This window comes from Scatophagus argus, chromosome 11, assembly GCF_020382885.2.
Source record: "Scatophagus argus isolate fScaArg1 chromosome 11, fScaArg1.pri, whole genome shotgun sequence".
Classification (NCBI taxonomy): Eukaryota; Metazoa; Chordata; class Actinopteri; family Scatophagidae; genus Scatophagus; species Scatophagus argus.
Genome location: NC_058503.1, coordinates 21484886 through 21511325, shown reverse-complemented (window position 1 = coordinate 21511325; position 26440 = coordinate 21484886). Strand labels below are relative to the sequence as shown.

Sequence of the window (26440 nt, the reverse complement as noted above, 5' to 3'; positions counted from 1 at the left end):
AAGTGGCTTAATCAGACAAGCAGGCCTCCGTCCCCAAATCAGAGAAGCATTCATACAAGTGGAAGTTGATTGCAGATAATCACACCAACATTACAACCAAACCAAACCAAACCCGCTCTTTAAGCCACAGAAACAACATGTTAAAATGCTGCATTTTACCTTTTCTTTTCTTTTCTTGTTGGTACTCTGACAGTCATACACTCCACTACAACCACTGGCGGCTATTGGCTGAAGGGAAGGGCACTTCAGACATACCGGACTTTCAAGGGGAATAAGTAAATAAACAAATTAGAATTGCTACCTACTCATGTGCTGATCCACCACCACTGTTAACCTCACCTACTTGCACTACCTCCACTCTGTACTACCTCACTTTTGTCCTACCTCCAGAACCATATTTATTTTACTTATTTTATTTTGTTTTAATTTATTCTATTATTATATGTTGCTCGTTCTTACGTTCTATGTATGCACCAATCATCAAGACAAATTCCTAGTAATGTGAAACCTCTTCACTTACATTGCATTAAAGCCAATTCTGATTTTGATTCTGATTCTATTCAACCAACAGCCTTCAGACTACAGTGTTACTTCAGTGCTTTTTCCTCTCTATATGATTAGCTGTTGAAATATTTTTCTCTCCACTCCCTAAAAAAATCTGTCTCTGTGATCTGCTCTCCATTGTTCAACATTTGGTTGGTTGTTCTAATTAACCAGCGTGAGAATAAAAACGATCATTTTTATCGCTTATTCTGCCCCCCTCCTCTGAAACACACACCACATGGATGTGAAATGTGAGATTGCTGTAGGCTCAGGGTTCCCCGCTGGGAGGGACAGGAAGGAGAACATTTTATATACAGAAGGAGAAGCAGCACGAGTCATCATGGATTCCATTGATGCTGCAGACTGTGAGGTTGATTCATGAAGTCAAACACTGAGATGGATTTACAGCACAGAAGCTAAGCTAAAAAATTTTTTTAAAAAATCTGTGTATATTAGAAATGCTGTTTGTTATTGTTATTTTCAGCTGACTTTATCCTCGTCATCTCTGTCCCTGCCTCGCAAGCATTCGGGAAATCCAGCAGAATTAAACCACACATGCAAGGATTCCTCTCAGAAATTTCTGTTTATGAAACTGTGATTAACCCTCATTGTGGGCAGCTTGAGAGTCAGCTCACGATTGGTTTACACTTTTAAAAGCCGCTCTTCGGGGAGGGAAGATCTTCTCATATTTTTTTTCCTCGTGCTAATGTTTGATTCATTCATGTGTCAGAGGAATTCTGTGTCAGGATTTTTAAACCGCTACGCCACTGCTTTGCATTCCTCTGATCCCCTCCATTAGACCATATCACAACAGGGATCCTGCTCTCAAGATACTTTAATTATTGAGGATGCGACCAGAGCACCATCTTGGATAACAATCATCTGCGTTTGTCTTACATGTGTCAGAGCAAGTATGAGATGAAGGGTCCACCTTGTAGATTTTTTTCAGAAAAGAAGAAGAGAAGGCAGTACAGTAAGGAATACTTCACAGTGTGGCAGCAGGTATTTATTTTACCCTTAAACCCTCCAGTGCTTCGGGCTGTGAGCCAAAAATAGTATCAATCAATTCTCTGCCATGGAGGCCTAAGAGCTGCAGAGCCTCATGAAAACAAAACACAGAAGTGAGCAATGCTGCTTGTAAGTGGCAACTTCAGTCACTGCAAGATTACATGAGCCTTTTCTTTAAGACATACTCCCACAGCCCAGACCGACCAAATCAAGTTCCCCTTCATCAGCACCAATACTTCTGTCCCAAATGTCTTCATCTGGCTTCATTTCAGACTGGAGGTTATTTCACAATGAAGTCATATAAAAATGGAAATAATGGTGGATGTTGCAGTGCAATCGAATGTGAATTTGAAGAAAACGTGCATCAGCTAATGGACGAGAGGCTCGTGCTCCTGACAGGGCAGGATGTAAACATTAACGGTGTCCTCCCAGCCTGAGCTGTAACATTAGTTAGCTTAGCTAGCTTAGCTACCCTCCTCCATGATGCACACTTCCCTTTTTCTCTGTGATTCAAGAAGAAAATGATTCCAACATGAAGCTGCTCACAACGAGGTCTGCAGATTATCTTCAGTCACTGGGTTGTGATTTCTGATTGAGTTTTTCAAACAGACGCCTCTAAAACCCTGCAACTCACACCAAAACTCATCTAAATGGATAAACAGCAGTACACGTCAGAGGAAAAATGTATGTTTTTCATTTTGTGGTGAACTGTCCCTTAAAAACTAAAATGAAGTCAATGACAGGTTGTAGGATATCCAGTATTACCACAAAAGATTAAGAACATTGTTTGTGTCACCTGTAGAAAACAGGATGGCACAAGGCTTTAAAGTGACACATGATGGAAGAAATGGGAATTTCAAAAAAGCTTCAGACAGAAGGTTTAACATTATTTGGCATAAACGTTTGAAGCAAGTGAACTACAAAGCTTTGAAGAGCAAAATGAAACTTCCACATTTACTGTCATTAAAATGAAAGAAATGTAGAGGGATCTCACCCCTAATGCCAGCGAGAACCAAAAGCTTGGGAACAGCAGGAAAGATGAACTGAGAATGCAGATGCATTTTCCATGACAACAACTGAAAGAAAAATCTGAAGATGTCAAAATAGCGGAAGCACATTATAGTTCTGCCTGTGGTGCTGAGCCATTTCTCGAATGGGGGAAAAAGATATGTAGTCAACAACATCAAAGAAAATGGAGAGATCAAAAAGGATTAAAATACAGAATACGGGCATCGGCAGGCAGCAGAAGATCATTAGTGAATTTAAGAAGAGAGGCAGCATTTTTCAGCACCGAGGAGTTCACTCACACCAGACTCAATTCTTCACAAATGGGCCTTGTAATTTATTGAAGAACACAATCATTGATGGGAAACTTTCTCTAAATCCCTGAAAGAAATGAAAATTGAAGGATATTTTTGCAAGTACAGGTTTCTCTGAACATTTCTCTGACCCACAACTTGTTTTAACAAGCTGGGAAACAGTTGACAGCTGAACCCTACAAGACTGACTTATAGAACTTTGAGGTTTTCTCACACTTGAACATGAAGGTCAGATTTTACCACTTAACAAAATTTATTTGAATCTCTCTTCTTATAGTCATTTTTTGTCATAGTAAATAAATTTGGAGATCACACAAAAGGTGTCACTAAGAACAAAACAGGCCTACATTTGATATGTACGGTATATGAATGCAGACTTTATTTTGTCAGCTTTTTAAGAAGAAATTATTCCTTTTTCATTTGGTGGTAATTTATGTGTGCTTGATTAACTTAGTTTCAATTTACAATGGGTGATATTTGCAGTGTGTATTGTACTTCACTGTAGTGTAATTGACTCTGAATGTGGTCGAGGTTTTGTCGTTTGTGCTTCAGCCGCTTGAGGGCACCAACACCTCTGACGTCTGTTAATCTACAGTTATTATACAGAAGAAGGAGCTCCGGGTGCACCAACAGCTAGGCATCATCATGCCTACTGCTGTGATTATGGAGGAAAATTTTGATAAACTATTAGAGCAGTGTGAAGCTCAAGAGCTCGAGGTAAGCGATCGTAATTATTATTTGTGTCAACATTAATGTTGTCTTGCAGACTTTGTCTCTGAAGGGCTTTACAGAAGCGCTTCCGACAGTTAGCTAAGTTAGCTCATGCTCATTTTAAGCTAACGTAATGGCTAAGAAGCTAGCCTGCGTTCACTGTTTTAACGCAAAATCCACTTTCAAGCCTAGTTAAACTAACGTAGTTATGCTCTGTGTTAGTTCTTCAATGAACAAATGCTGACAAAAATTGTCTTCGTTGAAACGAAAGTGGCAGAGTCAGCATCACTCACTGCTGCTATTAGCCTGCAGTAGGTAGCAAATTGGCTAACATAGAGAGCCAGAGAGGTTTTCGTTGTGTTAGTAAACATACCACAGCTAAGATGTCTGCACTGTTTTATTTACACGTAAAAGCAAGTGTTAGGGTTACTGTGTGCCGTTTGGGTAGCCTCGGAACTGGTCATTTATCTTCAAGAATTAACGGTCCTTTAAGGCGAGGGACTGTCACGTTAGCAGAGGGTGAGGAAAATAACAACATAACCCTGACTAGATGACCGGTGCTGGTGGCGGAGGTTACGTTACAATCTGTAGCTGATGTCTGTCAGCGAATATTCTTTAAAATATGCCATATGGATTGTGCAGGAACGAAAAGTGTGGCAGTTTTTAGCTTTAAGCGTAAATGTCACGGCTGTATTCATTTCTAACAGGCTCCAGGGGGCATCGCAACACCTCAAGTCTACGCTCAGTTGCTGGCGCTCTATTTACTTCATAATGACATGTAAGTCAACTTGGTTTCTGTCTGCTGTGGCGGGCGGGGTTTTCTCTCTTTGTCTTTATGGTTGTTCATTAATGGGACATGCATTCACATGTGGTTTGCTTAAGTCCATCGACCTATCAAGTGAAATGACACGATCTCCTTCAGTTGCTCGAATAAGCAAAAAAATAAAAAGAAGAAAGAGTAATTTGAGGGCGTCCACCAACAACTGATGGCTTCACAGTTTATACATTTGGACTGGGAATAAATGCACATACATGTGTATAGTCTGTTCAGTTAAGTCACTGCTCACCCTGTGCTCTATTGCTGCACTTATCTGCAACTTTATTCTGTGTATTGTCTAACTTCCACTAGGAATAATGCCAGGTATCTCTGGAAACGGACTCCCCAAGCGATTAAATCGGTAAGAATGTCAAAACATAATGTAGACATTGCTAAGTAAGTGCTGCTGAAATCCGTTTTAGGGTAATAAATGTTTTTGTCCTTCCTGTGATTATAAATACCAATTGCATAGATATGTTATGGAAAATACAGTGTGGAACCTGGTCCCTTTTTTAACTCTAATATACGTGACAAAAATAATAAAACTCTCAATAGCAAACAAAGTTTTGTCTGACATTAGCTAAATTCTATTTATCACACTGTACTTAATACTTGCAGACCATTTTTTGACCAAATCTGCCCATTATGAAACACAGCTCAGCCACAGATGTATAATGACTTGTTGTCAGTAACACATGAAGTTGCTTTCTTGAGTTGTCTGAATGAATTAAATCTGGCCGTTCATAGCAGTGGGACAATACACCATAACTGTCTTCTGTTCCTCAGAAATACACTCGTCTGTGTTTTGCTTAAGGATGGCAAGCCTACAATAAGAAATAGAATAATCATTCATAATAATGATCATCCAGTCACAACACATTTTTAAAATGGGCAGGGTAGTTAAAAAATGTCATACTGTGATTCATCAGTATCCTAATGGGTGTGACTGTTCTTTGTAGTAGCGTGACGAATATTTTTGAAATGCTTTTCCACCTCTTGTGTGCAGGCAAACCCAGAGCTGACGGCTATTTGGGCTGTTGGCCAACGCATTTGGCAGCGAGACTTTCCAGGGATCTACACAGCCATCGCAGCTTACCAGTGGTCAGAGAATATCCTTCCGGTCATGGAAGCCCTTCGAGGTAATAACAAGCCTTGTTGACATTTCGCTCTGTTTACGTCCAGTTTTTAAGGTCAAGAAAACAATTTTTAGAAATATTGATCTTTTTTTACCATTTGGCTGGGGGGAAGCTGTAGCAAAATGACCTGTAGAGACATTAAAGTCAATTAAATATTTGCTCTGCACGATTTGGTTTTACATCAGCAGGGGGCAGCAGATGAAGACAGTTGTAGTTATGATGCAACCCAGAGGAAATAACAGACTGGAACATTAAGTGACTGAGTGTGACTCTTTTCAGCACCTTTTCATTTCACTGAAGTGTAATGTACAGGTATAGTGAAGGCTGCTTCAGATGGATTCAGCAAGATAAAGATGAATAAGATATCAGTTACACTTAGATTTACTGTTATAGTTTAACGTACTTCCACCTCTACTCTCTCATAATGTAACTGAACATCAAAAATATTTCTTTTGTGTGTTGATTTCACACATCACTTGCTTACATCAAATGCGTAATTTTAAAAACATGTTGCCCTCATGGTCACATTTGTTGGGGCATTTGTCTCATGTGATGTGATCTCTTGTGTAAGAGTTTAAGAATAGCTTGTCCCTCTTGTTGACGACGCGTTGTTGATGTGCCTGGGATGCTGACGTACAGCTGTGTCATAAGACAACTGGACAGCCATTGATTACATTTTGCAGTTGGACATAGTGAATGTTGGCAGTTCAGGGTGTTTGAATCTATAGGTGCACATTTTACTATTTTGAAAAAAGTCTTTGATTAAGTAGCTTGAAATAAGGTAGCAGACGTTCTTATTAGCGAGTAGATAGATACTTACCAATTTTACACTCTTACACTATTTTAAGAATATTGTTTTACTGTTGTTTGTGCAAAGATAACATTTTCGAGTGCATCTAAATAAATGACCCAACTGTTTATTGACATAAACCTACCATAAATTAGGCTTTAAAATGAGAAAAAATAATACCAAATGGACATCCCAGATCACCAGAGCCCAAGTGATGCCTTGCAGTTTTTTTTTGCATTTGATGGTTTGATAAAAATGTAATTAATGATCAAACTGTCAATTTTCTATTGATTTAATACCAGTTCTTGTTCTCACGTTTGGACGTGTCAAAAGTATATGCAAAAACAAGTCTCTATAATAAAGTTACTGTGTTTTCTGTAGTAAACAGAGCTGGTTATAAATAGCAGACTAGGTAAATGATAACAAATCAAAGGAGATAAAATCATCCAAACATAGGAGTCACAGGATGTTGACATTGACTTGTTTACCGATTTGAGCTCAGCTGGGGCTCCTCAGCCAGTCACATGGACCCTGGCTGTCTCTGTTCTGTCCACCATTTCTGTCTCTGCAAGGAGGATACACAGTGCCCACTGGGACATGTGACACATGCAGCACTGGGTAGGAGGGGGACATTTCTGTGAAAAGATCCTAAGGCAGCAAGCAGGCAGGAATGTGTGCTCTGGTTGGTGAGAAGGATCGGATGTCACCGGCTGTGAGGGGCTGGTATAAAGGACAGCGCTGCTAGCTCTCAGCTAGAATAGATATCAGCATTTCAGAAGTAACAGCACACACTGAGGCTGCTACGTCCGCAGAGTCCGACCTTTATTTTGCCAACTATTTGAAACCAACGGAGGGTTAAGCTTTTAGTTATCTCTTGTGAAAATCAGGTAATTTACTCATCCAGCTGGAAGCAGAGACTTTTCCATAATGGATGTTCAGAGGACAGGATCTGTGGTTCGGCCCCCAAGCCCAATGGATAGTCTGGAGAAGCAGCTGAGCTGCCCCATCTGCCTGGACATGTTCACCAAGCCTGTGGTCATCCTGCCCTGTCAACATAACTTGTGCCGTAGTTGTGCCAGCGACCTCTACGACTCGCGCAACCCATACCGCTTTTCTGGTGGCGTCTTTCGCTGTCCTACTTGCCGGTTTGAGGTTGTGCTTGACCGCCATGGTGTCCATGGGCTCCAACGCAACCTGTTGGTAGAGAATATTATCGACATCTATAAACAGCAGCAAGAAGTTAGTGGGACCGGAAGCTCAGAAACCACCCTGAAGTCTAAGGAATCCAAAGAACCGATGTGCCAGGAACACGAGGATGAGAAAATCAACATCTACTGCGTGACCTGTCAGGCACCCACCTGCTCCATGTGCAAAGTGTTTGGCCAACATAAGGACTGCGAGGTGGCACCTTTAGCAAGTGTTTACCAGGCCCAGAAGGGTGAACTGAGTAACGCTATTGATACCCTGGTGGCCAGCAATGGTCGCCTGCAGGTCCTACTCAACCAGATGGAAGATGCCTGCCGTGCCGTGCAGGACAATGCTCAGCGTGCTAAGCAAGGGCTCGCTGAACGCTTTGACCTCTTATATGCTGTCCTGGAAGAGCGCAAGACCGTTCTGCTAGAGCAGATTGGTAAAGAGCAAGATGAAAAGGTAGCAGCTCTGCGGGCATTGGCTAAACGTTATGGTGAGCGACTGCAGGCTAGTTCAGAGCTCACAGATACGGCCGTGAGGGCATTGGAGCAGGGTGGCGCTGCTGAGTTTCTGTTAGCCTCCAAGGGTCTTATCACTCAGACCAAAGATGCAGCTAAGTGCTCACTGGGGGAGGAGAGGCCAGAGCCAGGCTTTGAGAAGATGGACCACTTCACTTTGTCAACAGAGCATGTTGAAGCAGTCCTTGCAAAAATGGACTTTGGAGTGGCTGATGATGATGAATTTGAGGATGCAGAGGAAGAGGAGGAAGAGGAGGAATAATGAAAACTGAAGTGGTTACAGACTTGTAGGAAATACTGAAATGTGTGATTTTGAAGGTTTTTCAAGTGTTTATAGCAGGAACTCCTCATTTAATCTTGAAAGAAATTCAGGGTTACATTGGATGTGGGCTAAAATCGCTTGCCCCTACTTTCAGTGCAATAATTTCATTGTAATTTTTTTTCTCAACTTGTTTTTATACTTTTGTACTTCTGAGCTGTTTGAATGGAAAAATGGGACTAGATAAATGTAAATATAGAAGATTGATTGCGCATCATTTTCCTCATTTGTAGCTGATGGAAATGTTTTTCACTCTTTGCCTAAGTTTGTGTTGAATTGGTGATCAGCCGCCTGTAATCACCAGATCTGTCTTTGGAGGAACGTGGAATAAAGCTGCATGAAGTTAAGCATCCATTTGCTTTATTGCTAACCTGAAACATGAAGTTTAAGCTGACGGAGCACACAAAGGGAGAAAACAAGAAGACCCGATATTATTTTGGTCATATAGAGTTTCTTAGCAGTGCTTCCCTCAATATGTCGCTGCTCTTAGTTGGCAGTAGGCTCGATTTAAAAATAAAAGCCCTTGCCATGTCCTGTCTGCTTTGCCTTTGCTGGTGAAAAGTAGGGGCTATTTTTAAGAGGTGAGAGGGTGAGAAATGATAGCAGCACTGGAATAGACTGTCAGGGAAGGACAGGCCAGGTCCTGTTTCTCCTCCATAAAACTCCCGTCCTCCCACTCATGGACGTCTTGCTCAGCAGCTCCAAGCCAACTCCAGTGTGTCAGAAGGGCAAACTCAGAAAGGCCGGCCCAGTTGCCACACCAGTCATCCTAACGGTCAAGAGGCCAGCGGTAAAAATACATGCCTGCCAGAGTACAGGGTTACAAAAAGCCCCTTGAGACGACCTGCTTGACTGTGTTGGGAACATTTGCTCAGAGACCTCATTTCTTTTCCGATGTGCAGCCAGTCAGGTGCAAGAAAGTTGTTCCAACACAAGGAGCAGTTTTATGAAGTGGGATCAATGTTTCACATTTAACAGATGGGAGGTTTGTACTGCTAGAGAGGGGAAAAACAACTTCAATGACAAAGCAGTAATATTTCATCCGCGTTTCTCCATAACCTCGGCTTTAGTCTGCTTTAATCACCATCATGTCTAAAGAAAGATATTACTTCATAACAATAGCCTTGATTACAACCATAACAAAACAGATGAAATCCCTTCACAAACAGTTGACACATAAACACTTCTTTGACATAGTTTTCTAGGTTAATATTGTGAGTCCTTCCACATCTTTTTCAGAGCAGCATGATGACAGGGAGAACAGGAAGCTGCTTGGACGGCAGAATGGGAAAGCACTCTTGACAAATCTCCGGCCTTCCCCTCACAGCTGTCTTTCTTCATCCCTCTTGTTATTGTTACTGCTGCTAGCCGCTGCTGCAGACTGGGGGCTGACTGTTGGTACACATGAACCGTTGCTAGGCTGTAAAACACGAAAGGCCACAGCCCTGAGGCATTTCCGTGATGGCTGCAGGAGCAGATACATGCCGGTGTGTGTTGTGAGGCCCTGTCACTGTTGAGGTTATCTCCACAAACGACAGCACCGTGTTAAGGCAGGATGGATAAATAGGGCAGCTTTGACGTGTTGGAAGCCTAAGCCAGCGCCTGGTGATAAAGACTCGTACTTTGTAGTGCAGTCGTTCTGCAGCGTATGACGTCCACGGCTCATCTGAATCTTGCTTCATTTAACAAGATGTGTTGTCAAGTATTTTTGGAGATGGAAAGTCTTCATTTCTTATTTATTTTAGCCCGTAAGCTCATCAAATCAAAGGCCCCAACAACAAAATGTACCATTTGATTCAAAACAAATCCAAATTGGGGCTGAAGTGTGAATCAAAATAGTATTGGAATCACAATATGGCCAAGTGCAGGAGCTGCAGTGAAATGTGTCTCAGCATATCGTTATTAATGAAGCATTGTGGTACTACAGAGACGGCCTGGCCTACAGATCTCAGTCTCCTGACTTAAGGGAACATGCTTGCCTGGGACAGACCCACAATAAGTACAGCTACCACAAAATTTATGACGCATATCTTAATTGCAGTATCGTTTTATATCATACTGCTCTAATCAAGGTGCAGTTAGAGGCAGGAAACCCTGAACTGTCCAGAATGGTTTCACTTTATTTCAAAATCCCAGGACAAGTCCTGTAAGCTGTTCTGTTCTTCCTGACTGTGTGCTTGTTTGGACTGAGGAGGAGATGAAACAATGAGAGGAAGCAGACACAAACTCAGACACACATCACTGATATGACCAAAAGAAGAACCCTAACCTTTTCGTTCGTCCATCCCTCACAGAGAGCACGCGGCAAAGGGCCTACAGTCTCGTGGCCCAGGCCTACACGTCCATCACAGCAGAGGATTTCGCTGCCTTTGTGGGATACTCTGTGGAGGAGGCAGTAAAAGGTAAGAATGAATGTCCACAGCCTCCTCAAGGGAGCACAAGGTTTTTTAGGAATGGAAAACTGCGGTGTTATTGACACTCATAAACAATTAAACACTTGCTGATGGGGGATATGTTTTTCTCCTTTCTCACGTCTGTCTTTGTCCTCAGGTGTGGTGAGCCAGGGCTGGCAGGCAGACCCTGCCACCAGGATGGTGATGCCCAAAAAGCCGGGTAGGTGGCAGTATTGCTCTTTTAATTTGTAACCATCATCGTCATCTGCTGTTCTGTTGCCCAAACAGTTTTCTCCTTGTGAGTAATCCTGCAGCCACCTCCCTGCTACTCTTCCTTTTAGATTTTATTAGACAGCCTTTAAAATGTTCAGAACAGGGATTTAGGAGCCGTTTTAATCTCTGCAAAAAAAGATGGATGACATTTTCCTAAAATCTCTTGAAATTGTTGATCTGCTAAATCTCCCTAATCTTATGTCCATATTTCCTAAACTTCTCTCGTCTGTTCCCTTTCTTCTCTCTTTATTTTGTCAAAATTTTCATCACGTCATCACATAGACTCAACCCCAGAGAGTCATGCATTGATCCATCTTCTGAGAGAAACCTTCTGATATATGCAGACTGTCAGAGGGGAAGGTTGTGGTCCTCCCGTCTATAATCATCGGACGTTAGTGCTGAAGCATCTGCTGTGCACATGTCCTGCACACCACGCTAACCCACTCACCAGTAATCCTCACATGTCCTCCTCTTCTTTCCCCTCTCCCACAGCACCACTGGGGCTTAATGGTGCCTGGTAATTTTGGTTGTAGACTGGATCTCACACAGGAAATCATTTTGGTCGGGATAAAATGTAAAGTGTTGTAATGATCTCCAGGCTGATTGTGTCACAGTCACATGGGAAGACTCTGGAGGCAGTGTTGTTAAACAGGTCGGGGGGGGCAGTGAGGTCAGATGTCGACACTGTGGTTAACTTGAAACCAGTGGCCTGCCGAGTCTCTCTGAGTTAGAACACGTGAGCCTGTAGCTGCCGAGCTAAAGCTGAGGAGATGCAAGGAGATCGATAGCACTTGGCACAATGAGGAGTTCCCCTCTGACTCAACTTCTCCTCCTCCTCCTCCTCCCCCTTCTCCTCTCCCTCTCCCTCCCTCTCTCTCTCTCAACAGATCCTCCTCCTGTCTCATTGGTTCCAAATGAACAGCAGTTGGCCAGACTCACTGACTACGTGGCTTTCCTCGAGAACTGATAACCCACCACAACCGCTGCCACCCATTTTTTGTTTGCTTGGTACAGAGGGAGAACACAAAACTTGGACAGACTTTTTCTGCTTCCTGCAGAGACCCACACCTCGATGAAGATGTACCAAAAACACGAGCCGTCATCGAGTATGAAAGCTGCGCGCTCCTCTCCAAGACTTGCCTAATTACGTTCATTGACTCGCACAGCTTTCCCTGTTAATCCACATGTTGAAAATCTTTTACACATGATGTTGTATTATATTATTTTTTTGCTCTCTGCGCCCCAGCTGATGCATACATTTGGGTCTGGTTTTGAGGGAGGTCTTGCAGGAATGTGTTTCCCATCAGTGTCAGTATGTTTTTATTACTAACCTAACAAATGCTTCACACACAATAGAAGTACATGAACCAGTATGTACAGTGAGTCCATTCTGTTTGAGCACTTAAAGCTTCCCTCGAAGCAGATTTTGTCAGGTAACAGAAGCTGTGGCCTGCATGCATCAGTGTGTGGATTTCAGACCTCATATTTTGAAGTTTGTGTTTTGACTGGTGAATAAATATTTTGCTGTTTCTAATTCAGTGTTATTTCTTTAATTCAAGAGTTTTGTTTGGCACAGTCTGGGCTCAGTCGAGGATGATGAACTTTTAATTATGTTTGGCCTTTGGGACTCAACAGCGTCACATTTGTCTCGTGTGTTTCTGTGGCCTGGCGTTAACGAGTCACACAACATGCTGCATGAGGAAGCGTATTGATGATGTTGCAGCCACGTCAGACTGCAGGTTGATATTGGAGCAAATAACCTGAAGCAAAGCTATTAGGGTTCATCCACATGTGCACCTCAAGTGGTATGAATTGCTTCAATTAAAGCAGTTGCAGTAACAACATTCCAAAGTTCAGATTCATGTCTGTTCTGTGACCAAACCCACCATGTTTCATTATTGTAAACTTTAATGTCGCTGCAAAGATTTTATTTTTTTTAAAGGCATATCTGGCTGCCATATGTTCATCAATGGCACAAAATAAAAGTCTGTTAGTGATTTTTATTTTCAGTCCCGTCCGCATCCTCTGAAGAAGAAGAAGAATTTGAAACATGTTGGAGTTGTTGGTCCACAGCGGAGCTTTACATTAAAAGGAAGCAGCAGACATTTGATGTGATTTAGTGTGAAACCGCGTCCATCAGGGCCATTTGGTGCGTGTCTGTGGAGACGAGGAGCTCATTTATTTCCTGACATGGTTCACTTTGTTTTGAAAATATCACATTGGAGACGACTGCAAACATGAAAACAGACCTTCTGTTTGTATTTTCTGTGCTGACTTTTCCTTTTGCCTTTCAAGCCAACAATCAAGGGCACATCTTCTAAAATACAAATGCATGTCTTAGATACTCACATGAATGGGGCTTTTTCCCTTACTGAGCGATTTCCTGAGCGCACCATGCTCGTTTAGATTTGCTCCCCTCTCTGTATAGAAAACACGTGTCGACTCAAAGCCATGTTGAGGCATGTGTTGAACCAGCACTGGCTCGACAGCACAGCCAGACTCGGGAAGGTAACTGACCCTGATCACTGACCTGGAGTCTGCCACAACAGTAACTGACTAAATGTACTTTGTTACATTCCAACTCAGCACCGTCTACTGGATATAGAAACCAGGATGTTGGTAAAAAATCACAATTAATTTCACAACCAAATGAATAGATGTTGATTTATAATACATACACACTATGTCCTAATTAATAATACTCAGATATATTTACTTATGTACAATCAGTTTCTGTCCTCCTTAACCAAACCCTAACTGATTTACATGCTCAGTCAGCTCCGTTCATGGCAGGCTTTGTGTGTGCATATGGACAGCGCTACAGGGTTTGAAATAAAGGAATTCCTCTGTGCTTAGAATGCTCCAAATTAACAGTTTGGATCAGACGTTTATACTCAGACTGACACAGTCTGCACAGACGTGTGAAAAAGTCCTGCAGAGCACGAAACTCTGGACATCTCTGAGGAAATCAGCAAGGGAAACAAACTCATCCAGTCCAGTTCTGGTGCTGTTTAAAACTCTTTCATATCATTAATGCTGAGTAACACGATGCTTTGTGGATAGCCGATGCAGTTTTACAGGTTCATGTAGTGTATAAAGAATGTCAGGGCTGTGCGGTGAAGCAGCTGGGAGAACACTTTGAAGTGAGGGCACAAGGTCACACTGTAATTCCAGAATAAGCTCTTGGCATTTTTACTGCTGTGGGTCCAGCAGCAGGTTTAACAGTCATGTGTTGGTTAAATGGTGTCCTTTCTCTTCGTCCCATGTGTGCATGAGCCTTGTTTCAGTCTGCATGGAGCCCACAAACAGCAGGCAAACAGCAGTAACTACTTGCTTCAGTGAAGGTGGAAGGTCGCGATCTCAGCTAAAGTTAAACTTTAAAAACTGTGTCACACTGTCGCTACATCAAAAGCGTAAATGAACACATGAGGAAATATTTGGATATTTATGTTATTTTCCTTTGTTCCTGTCTTTTTTTAACTGCAGTATGTTTCAGTGCAAAAACAAACAAAAGAAAACTCTTGAGAGATCTTGACTCAGTCACTGACCGAGTGTCCTTTGCATGGATGCTTACAAAGAGTCGTTGGCTTTTGTTCATGAGGTAATTTTTTCCAGGGGGTCAAAGGTGACTTCTGCCTCGCATCACCGAACATGCCACTGACATGATGTTATGTAGAGCTGCAGGGGTGGTATACAAACACGATGATGTTAAAGCAGCCGCCTCCCCGTTAGCTGTGGGCTGCACCTTGAGCCCTGTGTGTTTCAGTCCATATTTACTGACATTTTGGCACCGCTGACACCATCAAAGTTTCCTGTTTACAATCAGTAAGTGGAGGCAGCTATCACTGGACTGCAAAGCAGATTTAAGGCATCACAACTGTGTGTTCTGACTTTTCTGAGTTATGATTTGGAGAATGTTCAGCAACTTTATTAGCTCCATTAGCTTTGGGTCACAGTCACTGCTGCTCCAACTCCTCACTGCGTTGACAAGAGACAAATATGTGCCCTTTACCTCCCCATCTCTAAATCTTCTGTCATGGAGTAAACTCCAGATGTAATGTATCTTTTAGACATTTATTACTATTTGTTTTGCTGAGGACTGCACATTTAGTGCTTGTTAAATTGTGCTCATGCTCAGTCTACATGTTCATGACAAATGCTGTGTCTAAATCAGGTGGAGGTATCTGGAGAGGGTTAGCCTCAGGCTACGTGAGAGACAAGATAACCAGCAGGGGGCAGCCTTCACTGACAGCTGCTGTGATCAGTCATCTGAGATGGCACATGCTGCTCGCTTTTCCCAGATACTAAAATGCATCATAGACAAGTTTATAAAATCTTCATCAAAAGTAGCAATATTTAGAATATTTGGATTTGGGAGATTTACATTTTCATTAACAAAAGTTAAAGCTTCCTCACATCCACAGTGAAAATGTTTCCATGTGGGATGATGAGTCATGAGCATGAGACCAAGAGAAGACTCCAGGAGGATGTGGGAGACTGAACAGGGGACGGTGATGAGAAAAAGGAGGGAAATCAGACAAGAGGAGGAGGAGGAGGAGGAGGAAGTTGACAAGGAAGAGAAGGAAGGTGCAAAGGGCCAGGCGGGGGGAGGAAGAGTGTGGAGAAGGAGAGCGAGGGAAACATTACAGAGGCATCACCGCATGAGGCCAACTGGACAAATACCTGCTGTGAAGAAGATGAAAGACAACGAGAGCCTGACAATGAGAAATGGAACGTAGCTTCAGAGAAAGCGATTTGTTTCCAGCACTGCATTATTGCATGGCTACATTTACAAAATCTGTTTCAAATTATGTCAACATTGTGGAAAAATATGAAGCTGCTTTACGACATGCATTATAGCTTGTCTCATTAAAAGCCACATCCAAACAGATTCTGCAGCCTCGTGGGTTCATAAATCACTTCTGTTTACCCTGAAAATAACTTGTTTTCTATAGAAAAAAATGTGCTCGCACTTTTCTTATGCAAGGACAAAAACACTCGAGGACTTCTTCAATCTGTCCACCAAGTTCCACATCCTCAAACAAGTTCATGAGAACCAACTCAAAGTGACAAGTTATTCTCACGAATGGAGAATTAGACGCAGCTCCTCAATGCAGCTGTGCTCCAAGCCATGAGTTCTGGCCTTCACATCTCTCATCCAGGAGATTTCCTAATCTGCTATTAAAAGTCCAGATATGTAGGCGGACTTGGCTTAAGCGGCCCTGCTGCCAGCCAGAACTGAATAGGTCCTTTATGAGCCCACCGTGTACCCCTCAGTCGTGTCGTGCTCCTGGGGACGTCACCTTTAGACAGAGGAAATTAAGTGAGGAAAAAGAATACATATCACTGGCAGGGTAGAGAGGACACAAAAGCCTGCACTCATTTTATTCAGCTTTACAGTCTGCGCTCGGTTAAAAAAGACAAAGTTAAATATAAATTCCCTCCTAATGCCAGAAACGTTTTTTAAATTAAGAGTGCTTCAGAGTTACATAACACTTTTTGGAAAGCATTAGGCTGAGAGACAGACACGGTCAAAGGGACGCAGCAGAGATGGCTCTCAAAGCATGGAGCCTCAGCCAGCTGGAATATACAAACTCGTACTTTTTTCATTTCATAAACAATATGAAGCTTTATGGCCTGGCAATATGCTGTGTCCATGTTTTATTGTTATCCCATTAAATTCCATCGAAATGCTTGAAACAAACAATGAACTGATCCTCTCTAATAGAGTAGAAGCCTGAGAGGCCTTGTTCCTCTGTGCCGTAGAGATCCACTGTTGTCCAGACATGAACACAAACACATCATGTTCCTTCACCATGAATGCTCACCCTGCAGTGTAGTTTGGCTCATACACCGTCCTGCTGCACCAAATACCCACCAGCACATCAAACGTGTGCAGGGATGCTACAGGGATGGCAAACAGAATCAGCACTCTGGATGGGCCCTCAGGGGCCTAGGCCTGCCCATCGGGGCATCATGTGACATGTGAAAAAGCCCCAGAGGCTCAGGGGATAAAATCAAACATTCACAAGGAGGGAAAGAAAAGAACTCCAGCTGTGAGTTTTTATGTTTTCTTTTGATAATAACAAAAATACAAACACCAGTTTTATTCTTACATGAGCTCTGCCAGCTCTGGTATGGATAGTAGAAGCAGCTGTGAAAAGGCTCATTGGTCCACCTACAGGTTTCTTTAACTCACCACACTGCACTGCATGAACTTGTGTTCCCACAGAATCAGTCCGAACATCTCATTGTGGTTTACAGCAAGCCACAGCCTCCCTGCCCCATGTTATTATTCTTCACTTTCTCTGAATTCTCTGGATATTTGAAGGCACGAGTCACCCGGCAAGGCTCAGGAGCGTGACATCATGCACCGTCACATTACGCCACCCAACCTCGGACTGCTGTCACACAGGAGGTTACCTCTGATCTCCTCATGGTTCAGCGTCTGAGCAGGTTGTCTAATTTTCACTCTCTGCTTGCCTTCTCCATGGAGGGAGAAGGCCATGGAGGTTGTGCCAGTTCCTTAAGCCCAGGCTTCTTCAGGGACCACCGCAGGGTCCACCAGGTGCAAAGGCCCAAATCCAGCTTCCCCCTGCAGGAAACTGACTCCAGTACTATTAGCCTTATCTGTGCCACTTCAAATCAGAGCTTTTAACTGGCCTCTGCACATGCTGAGAGATCATCGCCTCTAATGCACCGGCTCCAAGTTATGGATTAAAATGAAAGTGGCGCTGCGCTGATTACGCACAGTTCAGCCTGTTCAGGTTAGTACTCCATGTGGGAACTTTCTAATGTCTGAGAGCATAACCCTGATGATGACTCAAAGTTGGAGTCTCTGCTGCTTCAGTTTAGACCCCCCCTTTCCGTGGGTCATTTGTCCTCCAGTTTTACAGAATTATAAAATCAACTGAAATAAACTTTCACTTGATTTGAAGTTTTCCCAACTGCGCTTTTTCCAATTAATCTTTTGTTAAATTGTCACCACAATCTGCGTTGTGAACCGTGGTTGATAGAAACTGAACATTTACGGCGCCTATCATGTCGTCTGTCTGCAAGTCCTGTCTGCTCCTCATGTCTGAGTTCACAGAGTTTGAGAGGCACAGCTGCTCAAGATAACCAGTGCGTGTGATAATGTTGTGAAAGGTAGCAGGTGTTGTGCAGAGTAGAGATTTCACTTCGGTGACAGTCAGTTTGAATCACATCTGCATAAATTCTGCTGCAGATTTTAGGAATGCTGCCTCTGGCTCAGCCTCACTACTGCCTGTTTCTCCACGGCATAATGGCAAGCAGATAGAATCACAGTGTGTGATGCTTTATGGCACTCAGTCACACACACCACCAACTATCACAGATTTCAGTGAAACTGGATCATATTTTATGGAGAACATGTTTTCTGGTTTTCCCACTGATTTCCTGGTTTGCAGTTTGCAGGTTTCTTACCTAAAGTTTTTATGGATGTCTGTGTTATAATGAAGGTCCAGGGGGAAAACACAGCAGGGGAATTTATCACTGCAATACCCAAAGTGGCCACTGGGCAAAACCGGAAGAAAAGTGAAGTGGCACCATCGTATCCCAGCTCAGCAGCAGCTCTCAACAGACATCAAGATAAGGAACCAGAGATATCATGTTATTTATTTCACACATTCTTATTCCTAGTCAAAACCTGGCACCCTTTACCCACAATGCAACGCCATTGCAGACACTTTGGTCAGAGATTCGGATGCTAGAAGTGGCTGATGTGTAGCCTTGAGGCCCAGGCACATATGGGAAGCGGCCTACAGAGGTCTGCTTAGCTCCCTTTCTTTCAAATTTGTAGCCTTCAGCGCCAACCGATGTTGACTCAGGTGACATCTCTTTCTCTCCACGCAGTTCACTCCGGAGCCAAGAAAAACTTTATACAACTTTTTTGAGCACCTGTCAAAAGACATGGATGTAAGCACATAAAACAAAGATGTTTAATCTGCTTCAGGAAAATCAAAAGAGACAAAAGTCCAGAGTGCAGGCTGACGGTATGAGGAAACGAGTCAACCACATCACTTCCAGAGGGTCCGGTTGACAATCTGGCATTAATATTGTCAAAAGCTGTTGCTGTTCTTTCTGTGTGAATATCCCCCTTCGTTAGCATGACTGTTTCCATAGTTTCTACCACATCCCCAGAAGTGGCAACTTGTCATTGCAGTCTGGTTTGTAAAGTCAATGCTGCAGTACAAGCAGAGCAGCTGCACTGTAGTTTGACATCAGATGATGGAGATCTGCTACTGAAATGTTTTTTGATGCGATATACTGACTGGGACGGTAGTCCTGACTGCAACGACATGACTTTCCTCATCTGAATAAAGAGATAAAGACATCCCAGAATAATCATTTAATCTAATTATCTTCACTGAGAACACTTTTGATACCGATGACTCAGGATGGAAAGAATCTTTTCCTGTCACGTGATAACTGAGAGGTGATGGGCTGAGCTTAAGTTTTACTGCCGTCTGATTAAACTGCCACAGCAGGAAGTGGAAAAGAGGGAAAACAGAGACACGAAGATGACAAACGGCATCTTTATTCTCATCTTTATCGATTTTATAATTATTGACCAGATTTGTGTGACAAAATCCACCATGTGCATTTTTATTCATAAGGTGTCGTTTAAACACATCACCTTTACACAATTAAATAAGTTCACTTTGACAAACGTACTGCTGAGGCGGCTCTGCAGCGGCGTGATTCAGTGCTTTGTTGCTGATCTTTGTGTAGCAACCATCACATACACAATTGAAGGATGGCAGAGTGAAAACATCTGTCGGCCTCGAGAGAATCTGAGGAATGCCGTCAGAGCAGATTCCTGTCATTAGAACGTGTTTTTAATCTCTCACTCTGGAGATTCAGATGAATTCCTCCTGCCATGATGGTGCTAACGGGAGGCCAGGGGCCTCGAGGAGTCCCAGTCGCTGTGAAAAAGATGGAGTCTCTGATCCTCAGTGCTAATTAAGTTTCTTCACTGTCCCCAGAATTAACAGTTTTGTTTGTTGACAAACGTATGTTTTGGCCAAATACGTGCTCATTGTTGTAATGTCGGTGTTTTTGCCTTGAAACGAGTGGCTAAGAACAGGCTGAGTACAGACAAAACAGCATATTATCTCTGAGTTCTGTTCTCTGTTTATTGTTGGAAACCTCAATGGGAACTTCATGCAGATCATTTAAGCAAACTAATAGAACTCATTTGAGGGAAGAGAAGGATGTGCCTCATAAAACACTGCTAAAATAACCTCTGAAATTTGGCAGTTAGGTGTGTTTCATGGAGCATAAACACAATGCAGTTCAACTTAATTTAGTAAGGGTGCACATCATAAATGAACAGAACTGACCGAAACACTTTCATACTCAGATTTTGGAGAAAGATTAGGTTTTAAAGCTGTGGCAGGCAGTTTACTTTGATGCCACAGCCTTTCAGCATGTTGCAATTCATGTGATTACGGAGAAAATTTGATTTCTGCACCTCATGTTGTCTTTGCTTTCAGGCGTTGGGAAATGTAGCCGTGGGAGACGTCACAGGTTGTTTGTTGCTCGTGGACTCTCAGATCATCACACTAAATGAGACTTGACAGTCACTTCTCTCCAGAGCTGACCCCAATGACTGCATAAAATATGGTCAGAGTTTCGCTGAGTCCAGATGGGAATACACAGGTATGGTTCATTGCACAGGAGACTGAGCATTACTGTCTAATGTTAAAGTCAAAAGAAAACACACACACACACACACACACACACACACACACACACACAAAAGAAAAACAACTTCCTTTAAGTTACAGTTTCATGTCATTTTTCATCTCCTTCTAACCTCAAAAGGTCAATAGTGGGGGTTTCCTTTGCTTTTACTTGTAATCATTAGAAACTCTCAGCAGGTAGTGATCTCTTCAACACAAACTCTGTGGATTAACTCCAAGACACAAAGAGAAAAATGACACATCAACACTGAAGCTCAGCGTTCTTAACTTTGAGGGTAAAGACTGCATGTGAGGAGGATACCAAAATATTTGGGAATGAGCCACACTCCTTTCAGCAGGACTACTTGGTCCCAGTTAATTTGGATTATGGTCTATTAAAGCCTCATTTTAAAAAGCCAGCATAGCAGATCTCACCTAACAGCTGTTATGAACTGCAAATTTCATGTTGTCTGACGATAGAAAACAGATGATGCTGAGTCACGAGGGACTAATTTCATCACATGCTCTCCCAGTTTATATGGGGGGTAAATTGCTTCAGAGTTTTTACTCTGAAGCAATTTATGGACAAGGCAGATTGCTACTGGACTAAAATTATTATTTATCCTAAGTATTACAGATTATTTGAGGTCCGCAGGGAATACTAATCCTGTGCTCACAGAGCTTTATGTCCCAGGTCAACATGCTGCATATCTGTTTGCATTTTCCAGTGGGCAATGGGTTTCAGCTTTTCCTTATTTTCTGAAAGAACTTTTAAAAAGGGGGGTGATGATTAAACAGTGGACAATATGATGTTTCAAAAGTGTTTCCACACGCTGTCCAGAACAAACTTCATGTTCAAATTGGATTTAAAACTACACTTGATTTGATCTCATGAGACTGATAATACATCTATGAAATGGAAAAAGAAATACAGTAAAAACTCTCTGGTTTCTCTCTTTCTCTTGTTCTCTTAAAATATTAAATGTCAACTGGCTGGTATTCATTTTTATTTACTGGTTTTGTGACAGTCTGTGCAAACCCTGCTGTCACCACAAAATGCTAACATTTTTGAGGACAAAAAGTATTTTAAAAATCCATAAGTTTAGCCACTTCAGCTCCCTCTGTGTTCTCAGATCTCTTTGCCTTTTGATGTTTTGTTTGGTAACATTTGCCAGACCAAGGAAATTTGCAGACTGTATGCTCAGCATTTAACCTGACCGTGAATGGGCAATAGCTGGCAAGCACGACAGAGATGCCACAAAATGTCCGCTTGAGGCCAAAGGAGCCAAATGAGACAATGAGAGAAGGAAGAGATGAGTCTGTTGGTGGTTTCTGCTGTGACTCAGAAGCTGCAGATAGTGGGAGTGAATTTACAGCTCTGCTGCTCAATGTGAAAGTCATTACAGACCCCTGACTTTTATGGCTCTTGTGGAAAGATGCAGAGCCAGCAGTGTGAGTCATTGATGGAACAACTGCATGTGTGCTGCTACAGCAGTAAAAAATCCTCACTGGCTTCTCCACCTCTTGTTCTTTTGGCTGCATAGAGCATAAAGCCACTGGGGACGGAGCAGAGCTCCCACGCTCATACTCACACCTTGCCAAGTTCATCATCATGGAAAGCAGTTGAGCGAACCACAACTACATGATCCTTCATCAGCATGATCACTTCAGCTTCAAGGCCTCAGTGAAGACTCTTCTGCTTGGGTTTCCTAACATCAAAAAATAGTTTGAACCCCCCAATTATCATTTCGCTCACACTCAAAAAGTTCATGCAGATGAAACTGATGCATTTTGGTTTTCAGTGTTTCTCCAGGCTTCTTCGGAAAACTCACTAATTTTTTCAGTTTCGTCTTTGAACAGTTTAAGTTGGTGACACCAGGCTGAGCAACAGTCTCTCCTCCTGCAGTGTTTACACTGGCTCTCCCGTGGCCCTATATGAATCATCAGCCTGTGGAAATAACCACACAACCACTGGTTTGGTAGAGGCAGCTTGAGGTGGAGCCAAAGGAGTCAGTTGACTGGAAGCGATGAGAGCCCCTCTTGTCTGTTCGGCTCCTGATGATATTACCCTGTCACAGAGTGGATAAGATGATGTTGCATGTGAAGACATGAGGCTGAAATTATTCCTGTTTGTGTGTTAGAGAGAGGCTTTAAATTGCAGGGAGACTTTGCAATCTGAGTTCAGCAGCCACGAAAGCAGGGTTCAGATAAAACGAGCATATCCTCTTGTTTGTTTACTGCAGAGCGTAACACCCAAATCAAAATATCTGCTGTGGAAACTCTGACTCCACATCTACAAAATGACTGCTAAATGACTGGACTACCCCCAGTGGCCTATTATGTGAGACCATGCATGGTAAGCTAATGGTCCAGAGCATCCAGAAACTGCCTGAACAATGGATGCAGTACATTCCTCTATCCCCAAAATGTCGAGAGAAAAGGTCTGAGGAGGGGAAAAGAGAAAAAGAGAAACAGTAGCTTGTCAATGAAATAATAAAGTTCTAAACAGAAGAAATAAGTGCTGAAAGGGCCACGTCAATCAGCCGAGAGGACACATTAGAAAAGGATTCTCGTTACTTCACACGTTCTTTATGACCCATTCATCATCTCAAGGAAACCAAAATAATGATTTGTGCTGTTTAACGGTGCTGAGATTATTTGTTCTAATTCATGTTCTGCTGGGTGGCTGCATGCTGGAAGACAGAGGGCGGTTTTCTTTGGCGGGTGCTGAATGCTTCAGTAGTGTACCGCAGTGAGCTGCTGTTAGTCAGCTTTCTGCTCACTGTGGAAATTCTGACACAATTTGCCAGTTGCTGTGGCCTCTGTTTTTCCTTGTAAACGGACGACTGGCAGGGGTTTTCTTCTTGAATTCTCCTTGCTCAGTTACTCTACTTTTATTTGTACTTTTGTAACTCCTGTGGGCCTGGAGTACACCTATCAGACAAACGTTACACGAATCTTTAAGTGTCCACTGGCCTTTCATCTACAAAGTCTGCATTGGTAGTACTCAGAATCCTTTACAACAGTGTAGAAATACTCCATTACAAGACACTGGGACCCTCCCTCACTGCCTGACTCCCCTCTGGACGTTGGAGCAACAGGTGACCAAATGAATCACAGAGTACACAAGTACACATCTCTCGGAGTCTGAACACTGAAGGAAATATGATGATGATGTCAATACACAACTAAACCAAATATACCAAAGTTGTAGTTGTTTGTAGACATTTTAATGCAGAAATTTTATGACTTACGTTTTATGTCTTTAAAGGAGAAATGTCTCTTCAGTGGCAGCCCTGACAACATCTGCAGTTTGTGTGGCCCCACGTAGTCACCAGAGCAGAAGTAAAAGTACTATAGAACTGATGATCTCAAGTGAAATACCTAAAATTTGTACTGTAAGTACTGTGTCTGAGTAAATGCCCTCAGTTACTGTTGAATGGCCAGCAGACGCTTCTTACAGGAACAAATCAGCTGGCTCCAGCTCTTCAGGACCAGTTTTTGGAAATATGGTTATTTGCTTGCTTGCTTGCTTGCCAGGAGTTACATAAGGAGATCAGTCCTACTCTTATATCTGCCCACTAAAGACGAGGCTGGAGCCAGCAGGCAGCTTAGCTCAGCATATAGACAGGAAATAGCAGAGAACAGCTATAGATTAAAATGTCAAACTGCTTCTTAAACACTTTTGTGCTTCTGGAAGTCTGAACGCCGTCTCAATCACAAGCCAATGAATCCGATCTAATAGAATATGTCATAAAAATATCTTGACAGAACTTGTGAAAAAATATTAAACATAGCTCTATCATCTCCAACACTAACTTAGTGTTGGCTTTTGGAGCAGTGATGACAGGGTAAGTTGACTGGCTGTATCATGTATCATCTTTCCATTTGCACAGAGAGAGAGACAGGAGTGTTACTGATCAATGCCAACTGGATATACACCGTGTTAATGGATGTTCAGCATATGGAGGTAGGTTTGTGTGTCTGTGCATGTGAATACGAGCTCTCAAAGTTTAGATCTGTTTAGATCTTTATCACATCTGTCCAAAAGAACAAATTCCCACCCACAGAGAGAAAGAGACAGCACTGGGGTAAATGTATCAAGTCTCACCACTAATTGCGAGCTGTTGTTTTCAGTTAGGGTTTTGAATTTGAATTATTGTCCTCTAGTGTGATGTTTTACTGTGCTAACGAGTTTCAGCTCCATGTGATGTGGGACCTTTAACACTCTGAGTCCTGCAGTAATTAAAGGGTGGAAAACCACTAAATCCAAGCGTGACATTTTTCACTAACGATGAAAATCACCTTGATAATGTATTTACGCAAGTCAAAAAATTATTCCATCTACCTGTCACAATTGATGATATTAAAATTACATGGCCATAAGTATGTGGACACTCGTTCCAGAAACATGTGCTGCTACAACAGCCTCCAACCTCCATCTACAACAGCAGGCGTTCGCTCCCATGCTACCATGTGAGCATTCGTGAGGTCTGACCTTGATGCTGGGAAGTAAGGCCTCATTTGGTATGATAGTTCATCCCAAATGCTGAATGGGGTTCAGGTCAAAAATCTGCGCTGGCCAGTCAAGTCACACTTAACTGGGAAAGTCATTACTGTGATGGAGCTCAGTTTGCGCCGATGCTTTTGGACACTTGGACCTACTCACTGTGGACAGGCACGTGCACATACTTTTGACTTCACAATATCACAATATGATATATATGCGCTGCATTGCAAATGTCAGACTGTGTTCCGTTTTGGGACTGTCATGTGAAATGAAGCCGCAATGAAATACTGCACTGAAACAGTGAACATGGGAGGAAATCAGCGGAGTTCATCGAAACAATGAATTCTCAAACACCCAGGAGAAATGACATCTGGAGATTTTGCAGGGGTTGGCGAGACAACACATCCCCAGGCCTTTTAAATCCACTCACCAAATATTTAATCTTCTCCTTTCCAGACAATGACAGAGCTTGAACTTCTCACATCCTTACTTTATTTAATTTAGGTCTGATCTCCAAAGGCGAGTCCATAGTTCATGTAGATTCAAACAGTCCAAAACTTGGGGAGTAAATTGGCAATATATGCCAATCAATTAATAGTTTCTGTGAAAGGGTAGAGCTGTGATACTAAGAGGAAGTCAGTTTCATTTGCTGGAGGATAGGATAACGGAGTCGACACTGTCAGAGGTTTATGAGAGCAGAAATGTGGTCACAAACTGTGGATCCAAAAATGGATGATATAATTACACTCAGTCTATTTTAAAAGTGGGATTTGTCAGCTTGTCAAAAATCTTAAAGACCTCAACATACTCTGATGTACCGATGGATGTATTCTGATTTTTCACATATTGTTTTTTTTCTGGGCTGTAGTCAGGGTTTTGAGAATGCTGAGATTATGTGAAAGAATAGGTTGGATTTCTACAGGCTGTCAGCACTGACTGTATTATATACACAGCAGTTCATTGACCTTTGTCAGACATCCTTGCTGACACTCAGGTCCAAATTCCTCCACTGTGTCATTGTCCCCCACCTCTCTTCAGTTCCTCCTGTTGTTTTAAGATAAGATGATCTTTTATTAAATCTTTTATCTTTTATTAAAATTCGAGGAAATTCATTTCCTTCTCTTTTGTCTCTCCCTGTCCCTGTGTCTCAGTGTTTTTCACTGTTCATTTGTCTGTCCATGTGTTGTCCTGGGTGTGGTGTGACACAC

General features: G+C 42.5%; 2 protein-coding genes across 2 annotated transcripts; both read left to right on the top strand.

Moving 5' to 3' along the window:
* The first annotated feature begins 3434 nt into the window (after window positions 1-3434).
* On the top strand, window positions 3435-12552 carry cops8 (COP9 signalosome subunit 8). Its single transcript, XM_046404543.1, has 7 exons — window positions 3435-3587; window positions 4289-4359; window positions 4711-4759; window positions 5405-5537; window positions 10647-10754; window positions 10903-10965; window positions 11906-12552. The coding sequence occupies exons 1-7, from the start codon at window positions 3516-3518 to the stop codon at window positions 11983-11985; spliced, it is 576 nt and encodes a 191-aa protein (XP_046260499.1). The 5' UTR covers window positions 3435-3515; the 3' UTR covers window positions 11986-12552.
* Window positions 5548-8699, top strand: trim63b (tripartite motif containing 63b). Its single transcript, XM_046404542.1, has one exon. It carries the CDS (start codon window positions 7252-7254, stop codon window positions 8293-8295), a length of 1044 nt encoding a protein of 347 aa, XP_046260498.1. The 5' UTR covers window positions 5548-7251; the 3' UTR covers window positions 8296-8699.
* Window positions 12553-26440: the final 13888 nt, after the last annotated feature.

Bases quoted from the DNA above. Each gene is read 5' to 3' on its own strand.
- trim63b (XM_046404542.1), top strand. From the start codon at position 7,252: ATGGATGTTCAGAGGACAGGATCTGTGGTTCGGCCCCCAAGCCCAATG.
- cops8 (XM_046404543.1), top strand. From the start codon at position 3,516: ATGCCTACTGCTGTGATTATGGAGGAAAATTTTGATAAACTATTAGAG. The intron at 3,588-4,288 runs GTAAGCGATCGT...CATTTCTAACAG, and splicing joins GTGAAGCTCAAGAGCTCGAG to GCTCCAGGGGGCATCGCAAC. The intron at 10,755-10,902 runs GTAAGAATGAAT...CTTTGTCCTCAG, and splicing joins TGTGGAGGAGGCAGTAAAAG to GTGTGGTGAGCCAGGGCTGG.